Here is a 13218-nt window from a genome sequence, read left to right on the forward strand (position 1 = left end):
TTCAACCCAAAAGGAAAGCCTGTACCCATCAAGCCATCACTTCCCCTTCTGCCCTCCCTCCCCAGCCCCAGGCAACCACTGACCTTCTTTCTGTCGCTATGGATTTGCCTGTTTAGGACATTTCATATAAATGGAATCATACCTTATATGCCTTTTTGTGTTTGGCTCTTTGGTTTACCATAGTGTTTTCAAGGTTCATTCATGTTGTAGCGGGTGTATTTCATTCCTTTTTATGGCCAAATAATATTCCAGTTGTATGGATAGACCACATTTTGTTTATCTGTTCATTGGTAGATGGACATTGAGTTGTTTCTACTTTTTGGCAATTATAAATAGTGATGCTATGTGTACAGTATTTAAAATATTGTCCAATTATCTTTTATTTTAAAAATATATATTTATTTATTTTTATTTTGGCTGAGCCAGGCTGGACATATGTTTTCAACTCTTTTGGGTATGTATACCTAGGAGTGCAACTGCGGGGTCATATGGTAACTCTGTGTCCAACTTTTGAGGAACCGTCAAGCTGTTATGCACAGTGGTTTTATATTCCCAACTAGCAAAGTGCGGGTTCCAATTTCTCAACATGCTCTCCAACCCTTGTTATTTTCCGTTTATTATTATCACCATTGCCATCTTAGTAGCTATGAAGTGTTATTGTGATTCTGACTTGCGTTCCCCTAATGACTAATGATGTTGAATATCTTTTCATATGCTTGCTGTGTATCTTCTTTGGAGAAATGTCTATTCAAGTCCTTTGCCTGTTTTTTGATTGGGTTGTTTGTCTTTTTGTTGTTGAGTTGTATATATGCTCTGGATACTAGACTCTTCTCAGCTATATGATTTGCAAAAACTTGCTGCAGGCTTTTTGACGTTATGTTAATTTTGTTTACGCCACCCTTTTAGATACTCTGGCATTACTGGAAGAAGTCCTGGGTGGTTTTTAACTCCATATCTTCAAAAAGAAAATATACCAATAGTAAACATCAAGATCAACATAAAAATGTTTCAGTAAAACTCTGGGGTTAGGGGCTTCCCTGGTGGCACAGTGGTTGAGAATCTGCCAGCCAATGCAGGGGACACGGGTTCGAGCCCTGGTCTGGGAAGATCCCACATGCCGCGGAGCGACTAGGCCCGTGCACCACAACTACTGAGCCTGCGCGTCTGGAGCCTGTGCTCTGCAACAAGAGAGGCCGCGACAGTGAGAGGCTCGTGCACCGCGATGAAGAGAGTGGCCTCCGCTCGCCACAACTAGAGAAAGCCCTCGCACAGAAACGAAGACCCAACACAGCCCAAAATAAAAACCAAAACAAAACAAAACAAAAAACTCTGGGGTTAGGGGTGAGGATGGGGCAGGGAGAGCAGAGTATGTCAGATGTTTCACGTTAATAGTAGATGAGAAGAAAAAGAATTTTAAGTATGGAAATTACTTTTCTGAAAGTATATTAATTACAAGGAAAAAACAGGAGGATGAAAGATGAAAAACTTTTAAAGCAACAAGGAAGATTTTTTTTTCCCAAAATTTTATGACCGTTTTTATTTTCAGATGAGGTTAAGTAAACCACAAGACAAAATTAAAAGAAGTGTAAATTAACATATTTGTTTGGGTTTGCGGTCTCATTTGTTAACACAAACACTTTAACTTAAAAGAACTTCTGGTAAACCAAATGTGAGTTTTCAGTACTACTCCTATTTATAAAAGAGGAGGGAGAGAAGTGGATGAACCCAGGGAAAGCCATTCTTCCTAAACAGACTGCTGACCGTGTGCAGATGGTAGGAACCTCTGCTCTTCCTGAAATACACAGAAAATCACTGAAGATCTGGCAGCTTTTAGAACTGCCAGCCAAAGGAAATATGATTACCTCCATGTGATTTGCATCAACTCCAGTTAGCCGAGTTATAAGTAATCATTTCTTTAGTCTATGGCTTTGTACTTTTAAAGATATGTCAGAAGTTTGTTTTTAAATCAGCTGTATTTCTTTTTCCCTAGAGGTAAACTATAACATTCTGTTAGCTGTTACAATTAAAGTTAACAATGCATTGAGCAACTGATTTTCTATGTTTTAGAAGGATAAGTGTTTTACTTTGCTCCTCCGGCTGCTCTGTTTTATCAAGAAAGTATGTCATTTGCACATTCGAATTACGTAAATTCAACTACTGTGTAGGAGCTTGGTGGAAAAAGAATAATGAGAGGGAGAAATAACGATGTAAACAGTGTGTGTGATTTTGCCCTCATTCCACTCAAAAGACACACATATCACAGCGATTGTGAATCAAGCAACCTGAAGTGGTTTCCTCCCCCTCGTGCCCCTCGCAATCATGAGCCTCTTGCCGCACTGAGCCTGATTCGAGGATAAAGCTGACTACGTCGTTTTTTCCGCCATATATGCTGATGCTACACATGAGTGCTTTAAAATGGGGTTGGTTGCAGCCCATGTCACAGCTAGGAATCCTATATGAACAAGCAGAGTGAAAGGTACTAAGAAACATCGTAACAAACTGAAGAGGAAAACGTCCAAAGGCAAAACAGAGGTACCAGTAAGAATCAAGTTCAGTTCGAGCAATCAAAAACATGAAGGTCAAAGTCGGTAGATGGTGATAAAATGCATTTTATTCATATATATATATATATATATATATATATAGAGAGAGAGAGAGAGAGAGAGAGAGAGAGAGAGGGGCACAGACTGAAAGGCAAAATAAACCGAAAATATACTTCTGCAGTTAGTGTCTACAGAATTCAGCTTTTTAAGAGGGAGGAGGGCACTCCTTCATAGGTGTTTAAATCTACTTTGGCACACTGCCTGACGTTTAGTTTTGATTATAATAAATTATTACTACTACCTGTATGTTTTGATAACTAGTTACAGTTGCTCAGAAAAGACTAGTAAAATAGTTTAAGACTGTCAAGGATGGTGAGGGAATTCCTTATGGAAGGAACATTGCCACCTTAATATGACCCGGTGGCATCTCCCACAGAGATGCTCAGTAAGTACCTGACAACTTATTTTATAAAAAAATTCAATACAACGTACTAGATACACAAAGAAAAAGTAAAATCAAGTCAGAGGGAGGAACAGAGTGGTATAAAGTCTCTATGAGCATTGATGACAAGCAGCCACCACACTGAGTAACCACGAAACAGGCCTCTCCTTCACTTTTAGGGAATAAGGGAACACAGCAGTAAAAACGAGGATGAATTTGCTCAAAGCTCTGCACCTCCAAGTCTGCTGATTGTGGAGTAACCATTCTAGTGGTTCTGAACCATTTGGGAAAAACTTCTTGGGTTTAAGCTCTGGCATTACCAGGTCATAAATCAATTTCAGTATGAAAATGGCCAACGGTGCTTTCTTCATCAATAAACTGACAAATCATGGGTGCTTTGGAGAAGAGGATAAATGGATAGTGGAAGGAGGATATGGCATAAGTACTGTCTGAAGAAATGGACAATTCCCTTGCATTAATTTTTTCCCCAAAGGCAAAAAAAAAAAAAAAGTAAAGTATTAACCCTCTGAACCCCACCCCAGTCATTTTATGGTGCCATAGGAAAATAATGATGCCTGGCCATCTGGTGATTCGTGTAGAGCCAGCAGTTAATTCCGGGCTTTCTGTGGTGGAGACTGGTGACCAGCAGCGTGGTGGGCAGGCTTTGGAGTTCAGGCAGACTGTGACTTTCTGTCTGTAAGGACGGGGCAAGTTATCCTCACCAGCAAAGTGAGGCAAGTAGTTACGTCTTCTCTGTAGGGTTGCTGTGAGGATTAAATGTGCACGTAAAACTCAGCACAGTGTCTGGCGTGGAGTAAGCCTTCAATACACGTTAGCTCGCAGTACCAATGTTTTCTAAGAAAAAGACTTAATCTGAAAAACTGAGTCTTCCCTTGGCTTCTTCTAGTCCAAGTGCTGTTGCTCTGATGATTTTTCTGATCCTGCTCGCCTCCAGGGATCCAGCACGTAACCCCCAGGTTATGTGCTTAAACTGACCCTGTACATCACCGATCGTAGCTTTATAATACTTGTACTATCTTTGCTTATTCAGTTCTTTGTCTCTCTGTCCAATTTCCAGAGACTTTCATCTCTGTTTGAAGGCAATGGCCACGACGTCTGGCTTCTTGGAGAACCCCCCGGACCCAACACAGAACGCGGTATACTGTAACCGCTTAGCTTGTAGCTGTGGAACGAATAATTCGATATTAAAATCTCGTTCATTTACTAGGTTTAGAAAAGTTCGTGGCCGGTGCATTTAAAATACATAATTTTATGAAGCTAAAAATACCCCTCCCCCCACCACAAAGTCTAATGAAATCAAGTGCAGTGCTTGGAGAGAGGTTTACTGAAAAGAGTAAGGTGTTTGCTTCCAGGGCGTAGGGTCGGTTTTTCCTTTTGATTCCGTGGGGCGAGTGGCAGGGTAGCCAACCTGCTCCAGTCCGCGCGGTGACCCGGCCCGCCCAAGTGCCCGACCATGTCTGAACAGCGGCGTCTTTGCTGTGAATAAAATTGCTTTGTGTTCCATAGACACGGACTTGGGGGGGAACCTCAGTGGTCAGCACCTCTTATGCTCCACTTTAAAGATGAACAAACTGAAGCCAGAAAAATGCAAGATTCTTTTTCTGGTCGGGCTGGGCCTAGATGTCAGGTCGCTGACTTCCAGACCGTGTCGGAAGGGTCACCAGATCCTTTAAAAATAATCACGGCGGCTTTAATAGCATCAGCACCTGTTGTTTCAGCTTCCGCAAGGCAGGAGCTATTAATCTCTCCTCCTCAAAGCCGCGTTGCTGGTCTGTCGGAGCCTTGTTTGCTTCTTCACGCAGCTGTCTACACCATCGGGGCCAAATGTGGAGCCGAGGCACCTTTCTGCTTAAATCCAATAAATCGCTCTGCCCAAATTTAGAAAGAAAAGCGACACAGATCATCCGGACAGCGGCCTAATCTGGCAAGTCTCCACCCCACCTAGTAGAAGCCCGAGCCCACCACGCAGCCCCAGGCCAGTGACCGGCCGTGGCCTGGACATCAGGGGCTGGGAACTGGAGGGACAGTGAGTCTAAGTGGCAACTTCAGCGTCTGTAAATGGAGCGCAGTTATCATCCTTCTTTGGGAAGTTGTGAGAATCCGAACTGTGAATGCCGCCTAAGACCTGCAATAAGCAAGTTGAGTTTGCCCTTATTGCCGTTACTGCTGTTGCTGTGTTAGCTCGAGCGCCGTTGTCTCCCGCGCCCTTTCTACCCGGCAGCCCACGGCCCGCGGCCGCTCCAGCCCGAAAGTGAAGGGCTCGCGGCCCCTGGGGCGGCGAGGGCGGGGCGGCCCCAGCGCGCATGCGCGCTCGCGGCGCCAGCCTCTCTTAAGAGCGCGGCGCGGCGGCGCGGTGGGCGAGTCGGGGTCGGGCGCGCGGGTGGGCGGGCGGCTGCTGCGATCGGGTTGTTCCGCAGCCCCGGGGGCCGAAACTTCCGTGGGAGGCGCCCAGCGGTGCGCACCTACCCAGGGCGCAGCGGCGGGGGGGGAGGGGAGCCAGACGGAGCGCGCCGAGGCCGGAGAGCAGAGGAGGGGAGCAGGGCGAGCCGCCCGCCTGGACCCGCGCCCAGCAGCAGCCGCGGCTGGCTCCCGGGACCCCGGCAGGGCGCGTCGGTTCTCGTCCGCGTCCCGGACGCCCGCGTGCGCTGGGAGGATCGACCGTCCGGCCCGCGGAGCGGAACGTGGTGGCTGTACCCAGGGGGCGGCCCGGGCGGCGCGGCCGGAGCCATGCGGACCGAGTTCGGAGCGCAGGAGGCTGAGTGCGGCCGGCCGCTGCACTTGCTGCCCGGAGCTCTGTGCCCGCTGCCCGCCGCCTTGGCCTCTTCAAGCCGCCCGAGGGGGGAATAAAGGCCAGGAGACGCGCCACGACTAGCGCGCAGGACCCCGAGGCTTAAACTGTGCGGCAGCGCCCTGGCTCCGGGTCCGAAGCGGCGCGCCCAGCGGTCCTCCGGCCTGAGCGAGCGTCCCCTCGGGGATGCACGGGGAGGGTCCCGTCGCGGGTGAAGCCTCCGGGGGCTGCGGAACGGCAGCCCCGGGGGCCCTCTGAGTCGCACCCGGAGAGCTCCATCGGCGAGTGCCCACGAGTTACAGGCAGCCCCTGTTGGGGCCGGGCCGCCGGCCGAGGGAGGGCATGGCTTAGCTCCCGCACGTCGCGGCGGGGGGGGCGGGGGCCCGCGCAGAAGGCGCCGCGGAAGGGACACTCAGCGCAGAGGTCCCGGCCTCAGCACCGCCGGGACCGGGGCGCCGGGCCGCCACCTCCCGGAGTCGGCCCTGCGCCCTCTGGAGACGCGCCGCCCGCGCCCAGGGTGGTGCCATGTGGGGCGGACGACGCCCGGCCGCCTCCTCCCGGGACGCCGCTTCGCTCCTGCGGCTGCTGCTGGCCGCGCTGCTGGCGGCAGGGGCGCGGGCCAGCGGCGAGTACTGCCACGGCTGGCTGGACGCGCAGGGCGTCTGGCGCATCGGCTTCCAGTGCCCCGAGCGCTTCGACGGCGGCGACGCCACCATCTGCTGCGGCAGCTGCGCGCTGCGCTACTGCTGCTCCAGCGCCGAGGCGCGCCTGGACCAGGGCGGCTGCGACAACGACCGCCAGCAGGGCGCCGGCGAGCCCGGCCGCGCGGACAAAGACGGCCCCGACGGTTCGGCAGGTAGGCGGGCCGGGCGAGCAGAGAGGGGAGGAAGGGGCTCTGCCTCGCCGGCGGGACCCGGCAGCCTGGAGAGGGGGAGGGAATTCGGAGCCTGCCATTTCAGGAAAGGGGCTTGGAGCGGGAGGCGATGCCTGCATCCTGGCGCAGCCTTTACCTTGTGTGGAACGGGACAGCGGTTCAGCGCCCTGGGCCTCAGTTTCCCCATCTGTCAGCTAAAGAGCGGCTTGGCTTGGGTTTTCCGGAAAAAACCCTAACATCCAAAGCATGGCGGGCCGCAGCCAGCCCCACGTGCCTCCTGCCCAGGGGTCTACGTGCCCCCTCCTGGGTCTCCTGTCACTATGGGTCTAAGTCCGAGGACAGGGTCATGTTTTGGCGGCGCCCCCTAGCGAGAGGGCTGGCCGGGGAACCTGAGGGCTCCTCGGAGGGAAGGCCGCTCCTTGGGTCTTCCCGAGGGTGATGGGCTCTACCAGCCCCCGGGGGAGAGTCTACCCCTCCCTAAGATGCACCTCCCCCGCCCTGGCCTCCTTACCACGTCGGACTCGGTAGGTGTGACATCAGAGCCGTGCCAGCCCTGCTCTTTGTGGCCTTGATTCTTTAACTGTATTTTTTCAGATTGCCCAAGTTAGAGTTGGAGAAACAAATGCGTGAAAGCATTTGATAGGTTCCACTGCCTCCGCTTGTCACTAGTCTCCCAGACCCCTCCCTCGAGGGCCTATCCCATAATGTGTTTGGGAGGGAGGATGTGGTCCGGGTGGAGGTGGAAGGGCACACATGGCCCGGAGGGGCGTCTCCGCCCCTTATGAGAAGGAGAGGACTGTTTATATTAATACTGTCCCCCCCGCCCCAGCCCAGGGTTCTAGCCGCCTGAGCCAGGGCCCCGCTGGTCCCTGTTCACAGAGCTGGCTGGAGCTGCTGAGAGGCAGCTCCTTTCCGTCCTTCCCTTTGCAGTCACGCATTTTATTAGCTACTCCTACTGGTCGGCTGCTGCCTTGACTCGGAAGAGGAGAAGGGAGGGGAATTCCAGAAGAGGTGCCCTGTTAAAAGGCAAGCGCAGCATAGCGGGGTGTGTGGCCTCCCGAATAAACCCGGGTGGACGAGCCATGGGCACACTGCTTGACTGCCTTCTCTGTGTGTGCCAAGTTGGGCTTTTGCTGGCCTCCTAGAAGTTGGGATGACTGTGGACAAATCAGTAGGCAGCCGACTTCTCAAGATGCCGTGGTTTGTGGGCATGCTTTCTAAATTCCACTTTTGAATCTTTTTTCCTAAAAATTCTGTACTTCTGCACTCAAGAAAGACAGCGCATGTCTAATGAAGCAGCGCCGAGGGCTTCCAGGAACACTGCCTTCTCTGCCCTGAGTTATTTACTTTTCCAATTAAAATCCTGGAAAGAGAACAGTGATTTCTCCCCCAAACTCATTATGTGGACTTACACTGCTTTGGGGGTGTTTTTTTGTTTTTTTTCTTTAACTGTTATTTGTTTACTTGATAACATATAAGGCTGGTATCTTTAATTTAGAAAATGAAGTCTTCAATCGTCAGCCTTCGGTTACATACTTGATAAAGTATGTTTTACTTATAAGGCATCATTTCTCCATGGCTCCGTGTGGTACTATGTTCTAGAAACACTGACTGCAGGAATATCGGTTCTGTCCAAGGAGCGTGATTAGAACGGCTGCTGCCCTAGCGGACAGAGGGCGTTGCGTGTCTGTGACTTCAGGCGAGGGAGAGCTGAGCGTCTCCCTGGACCACGTGCTGGCACTGCCCTTTGCCAAGACCAGCGGGACCAATCCCTGTCCTCGTGTGGCGTCTAATCGAATAGTCAAGGAGATGGGCAGGAACGTGTCAAAAGACATGGGTTCTTGGTCATCTAGGGTGGGATTCCACAGACCCCTCCCTCCTGATTCTCAGTCCCCATCAGCCAGTGTGTCCAGCTTCTGAAACCCACGGCACCCCAAAGATCTTTTTAAGTAAAATAATTGAAAACTGGAGCTCGCTACTGATTTTAGTAAAGTGTTCATTTTTATCTTGACAGTTTTATTTTCTGGAATAAACTTCCCGTGTTAAGTAGGATGCCCATTGCTTTTTGCTCTGCGGGCTTTTCCCTGTGATTCTTCACGCGGAATCCAGTGTCCTAACTCCAGACCTGACAGCTCCGCCTCAGCCACGTGGTCCTGCCTGGGGCCTTGACTCACTGCGGGCTCTTCTTTCTGGAACAGATGTCAAGCCCTGTCCTCCTCGGTACCTTGTTTCATGCTGACCTGCTGCTTGGACAGCCTCCCCCCAGCCAGGCCCACATTCCAGGGACCAGCTTGTCAAGTGTGTGTGGAGGGCTTTTTTTTTTTTTTTTTTTAAACCCGTCTTTGACCTTTGTACCTTACAGCCTCTTTTCGGAAGTGGCTGTGACTAGGGTCTGCCCGAAATTTTTGATTTATGTGCCTATGAAACAAGAACCTGCGAAAAAAAGGTCAAAGAGGTTTACGAGAAATGTAAATAATTTTCTGGGGGGAGAAAAGACTTTGAAATAATTTCAACTCATTTCTGTGCAGACCCTACAAACTGTTAGGGTAGACTGAAATGTGGGCAGTTCCGTTACTCTAGGGATTTTAGAAGAGTCTTAAACCGTTAAACTCATATTTTTGCTAAATTGGGTATTTGCCTCCATGAGCGTTGCAGTTGGTGAGTCTAGCTGTCAGTGTTAACTGCTTTGGGGGCTGATCCCCGCTGCCTGTAGGCAGGCCTTACTGTGCCCCCCGCCCCCCCATCCCTAAGCACTTGATAAAGGACGGTGCTTCCTGTGTGCGGCCGATAAGCGCGCACACCAGCCCGGCCCAGGCTCCTGGCTTCTGGGTACTGGTGTTGTTCATTTATCCATCTCCGCTGCCCATCCCCGATTTTTACTGCATCCCTACAGGAAGTCATCACAGTATGTCTCTCTCCTTTTCTTCAGTCCCCATCTATGTGCCCTTCCTTATCGTCGGGTCGGTGTTTGTCGCCTTCATCATCTTGGGGTCCCTGGTGGCCGCCTGCTGCTGCAGGTGCCTGCGGCCCAAGCAGGAGCCCCAGCAGAGCCGGGCCCCCGGGGGGCCCCGCATGGTGGAGACCATCCCCATGATCCCCAGCGCCAGCACCTCCCGAGGTTCCTCTTCCCGCCAGTCCAGCACGGCCGCCAGCTCCAGCTCCAGCGCCAACTCGGGGGCCCGGGGGCCCCCGACCAGGTCACAGACCAACTGTTGTTTGCCCGAGGGCACCATGAACAATGTATACGTCAACATGCCCACAAACTTCTCCGTGCTCAACTGTCAGCAGGCCACCCAGATTGTGCCCCACCAGGGGCAGTACCTGCATCCCCCCTTCGTGGGGTACACGGTGCAGCACGACTCGGTGCCTATGACCCCGGTGCCGCCGTTCCTGGACGGGCTGCAGACGGGCTACAGGCAGATCCAGGCCCCCTTCCCTCACACTAACAGCGAACAGAAGATGTACCCAGCCGTGACTGTGTAACGCAAGGTGAGGCCGGGGTCCGGTACCAGACAGAGGAAGGCAGAAGCTGTGGGCTTGGGAAGGATTCTCAACGTGGAAGTCCCAGCGTATCGCTGGTGTTTGTGGCACAATTCTGTTGGATGGCTTGCTTTGCCCCCAAACTGTATGAAAACATCTTTCTCCAAATTAGCGTTTCTGGACATGTTTCATCCCAGTGCATGATTGATTTATGATGGAGAAGAGCATCCCCTGGAGATGCCTGTGTGGTCGCCAGTGGTTGTGTGACACATGTGAGCCCTTAAGTGCCCTTGAGGTGTGGCTGTCAGAAGAATTTTGTAAACTGATTGTTTTTATTATTTCGTTACTGTTACTTCTTTTTTGTTTTTTATTGTATTGGTACAAGATCAGAATAGTTGTTTCCTCCCTTTTACCTGGGCCAGTTTCTAATAAGCATCCAAAGTTTTAGGGGGGATGCTAAGAGCACAATTCTTATAAAAGGAAACCAATCTGGACTCTGAGGTTAGTCCTTGATCTCAGTATTTCCCAGACACACCTTAATTCATTGTAAAAAGATATATATATATTATTTTTGTGCTTTTTTGGGGTCTATTTTGTGCTTTTTTTACCTTGTGTAGAGATCTTATTACAAAGTGATTTCCTACATTAAAAAGAGGCTGAAAGAAATTGTATAGTTACTTAAATTGTATAGTTACTTAACTGATGACATTTCAGAACTCTGGGATTATTTTAACCTTGAAGTAGAGTGATGGTGTAGTAATAAAACCATTCAGCCCCTTCTCGATTGTACCTTTTAAATTTCTGACTTTACATTGACATCTGAGAAGAGTAATAAAGTGTTTTCATATTGAAATCATAAACTATCACCTGCCCCTTCTCCAAATGACTCTTAATTTTGCTGTGTGGTGTGGCTTGGCGTTTCACTCTGTTTGGTGTTCAGACCTCCGTGTCCATATAGTCCTGAGTGCCGGTAATTACTGTTGTTATAAATGAACGTCAGCCTTTCTGCCTAGATCTGATAAAACATTTTCTTGTCTTCCCTAGAAAAGCTCAAAGAAACGCTTGCAGAGAGAGAGATACTTAATATCGCTCCTCAGCCAAAATCTGAGACTTGGGATGAAATTTAAACCGCAGATTCGATTTACTTCGCAAATCGTAGGCTTTTTATACTGTCGTTATCAAAATGTCTTGTTTTTCAGGCAAGAGAGACTATCAAGTTGAGGAGAGCTTTTCCAAGAGATATTGCCTTTCTTCCCCACAAAGTTAGTTCTTGTTTTCCTCTCTCTTTTAGTCCTCAACAAGCGCTGTATTCATTACCAGTGTTCTGAATTATGAAATTCAAGTGAATTTATTTGTGTATTGTTCCCTTACAAGAAGGAAGTTGAAGTTAATTTCCAACTGCTAGCAAAACCAAGATTTGTAATTAAATGGTTGTAAGGTATGGTCTTTTACACATATTTATATCTGTATCTATGGTCATCTGTCTATGATCTGTCTACCTTTTCTATCACCTGTCTGTATCTCTGTCTATCTCATGACTGAAAAATGTAAAACCATTGTTGGCAATTGGTATCAACAAAGATACCCCATCAAACCTTTTAATAGCCAAAGGCAGGGGAAAATCATTTTACTTATTAATAAATGTTTTATGGCATGAATTCCTAGGGGAGTTGGGTTTTTTCATTTTCATTCTACTTGGTAATTTTTCAGATGGTCTGTTAAACCTGTTAATAGGGGAAAATTGCTAAAAATCATAAACATTGCCTTCTAGAACCAAGAGCCTACCTTTAAAAGTGATTGATATCTGTGAAGTCGATAGTATGTTCCGAGTCAGTGGGTATTTTACGTGCTCTATGGGAAACGTTGACAGCACAAAATAAACAGTTCTTTTGGGGTCATTATATTGGCAGGTTAACGTGTGTTCTGTACATTATCTTTGAAGGAGGATTCCAGCTTATCTAAGGAAGTAAAGTGCTTAGGAATTTGGAGGTGAAAGGGGCCTTAGAGATCACCCAGCCTGGGATTGGCAAACTTTTTTTTTTCAGTGAAGAGCCAGAGGGTAAATATTTTAGCCTTTGCACGTTGTCTCTGAAACGATTCAGCTCTGCCGCTATAGCACAGAAGCGGCCACAGAAGGTACATAAATGAGCCTGGCTGCGTTCCAATAAAACCTGACTGATGGACGCTGAAATTTGAATTTCATATAATTTTCACATGTCGCAAAATATTCTACTTTTGATTTTTTTTTCCCAGCTATTTCAAAAGGTAAAAACCATTCTAAGCTCTAGGGCTGTGCAAACCCAGTGTGCCAGATTTGGCCATCAGGCCATGGTTCACCAGTCCCCAATCTAGTCCACTCTTACCTGGTGCTAGAGTCTCCCCTGCGACGTTCTCAGCAGCCTTTTCTAAACACAGGGATGGAGAGTGCTCGCTTCTCCGTACAGGATTGTCTAAGTGTAACTTCTTTTCAATATCGTGATTCAAGCAAAAGTGCACTTTAATAAATGAAATGAGTTTTTCACTTAGTGAATGCTACTTGGTCTTTCCAAAACATGTAACATCCCTAGAAGCAACCTCAGATCTCTTCAATTTTCATCAAAACTGGAGAAGTTTAGGTGACGAAGTAAGAACGTTCAGATACCTGGTTTCGGTATACCTTCCTTACTGTCAGGAAATCAGAGCCTGTAAAGTGTAACGTGCACCCCGTAGAAATACTGTAAACTGTTGGAAAAACGAGAGGAGCATGTACAGATAGAAAATGGTTTGCTGTTGCACGTCTTCTGTATGGAAGCCTTCAGTGTCGGTTGGTTCATGATGGTTTGGGGGTGGGGGGCATTTTGTATCCCGTGTGTAGGAAAGTCAGACCCTTTGATTGCAAGAAAGAATGAACCAGTTCTTTGTGTCCACCTAAGAGCCCGGAAACTCGGCATCTCCTATCACTTCTCCTGCCGCTGGGAAAGTTAAAATTTAACAAGAATATCAACATCCGAAGTGGCGAGAAGACCATTAAGACAAATAAATGCATTTTCCCGGCGTGTTTACTCTGCGATGCTCAGCTTCAAGCCAGCCT

The 13218-nt window shown here is 48.9% G+C and overlaps 1 protein-coding gene across 1 annotated transcript; it reads left to right on the forward strand.

The window, feature by feature from the left end:
- Positions 1-5520: 5520 nt before the first annotated feature.
- Positions 5521-11792, forward strand: SHISA2 (shisa family member 2). Its single transcript, XM_022574518.3, has 2 exons — positions 5521-6650; positions 9598-11792. Exons 1-2 carry the CDS (start codon positions 6320-6322, stop codon positions 10149-10151), a joined length of 885 nt encoding a protein of 294 aa, XP_022430226.1. The 5' UTR covers positions 5521-6319; the 3' UTR covers positions 10152-11792.
- Positions 11793-13218: the final 1426 nt, after the last annotated feature.

Source organism: Delphinapterus leucas, chromosome 18 (assembly GCF_059928025.1).
Source record: "Delphinapterus leucas isolate spDelLeu-1000000601 "Yukka" chromosome 18, BTC_Dleu_Yukka2, whole genome shotgun sequence".
Lineage (NCBI taxonomy): Eukaryota > Metazoa > Chordata > Mammalia > Artiodactyla > Monodontidae > Delphinapterus > Delphinapterus leucas.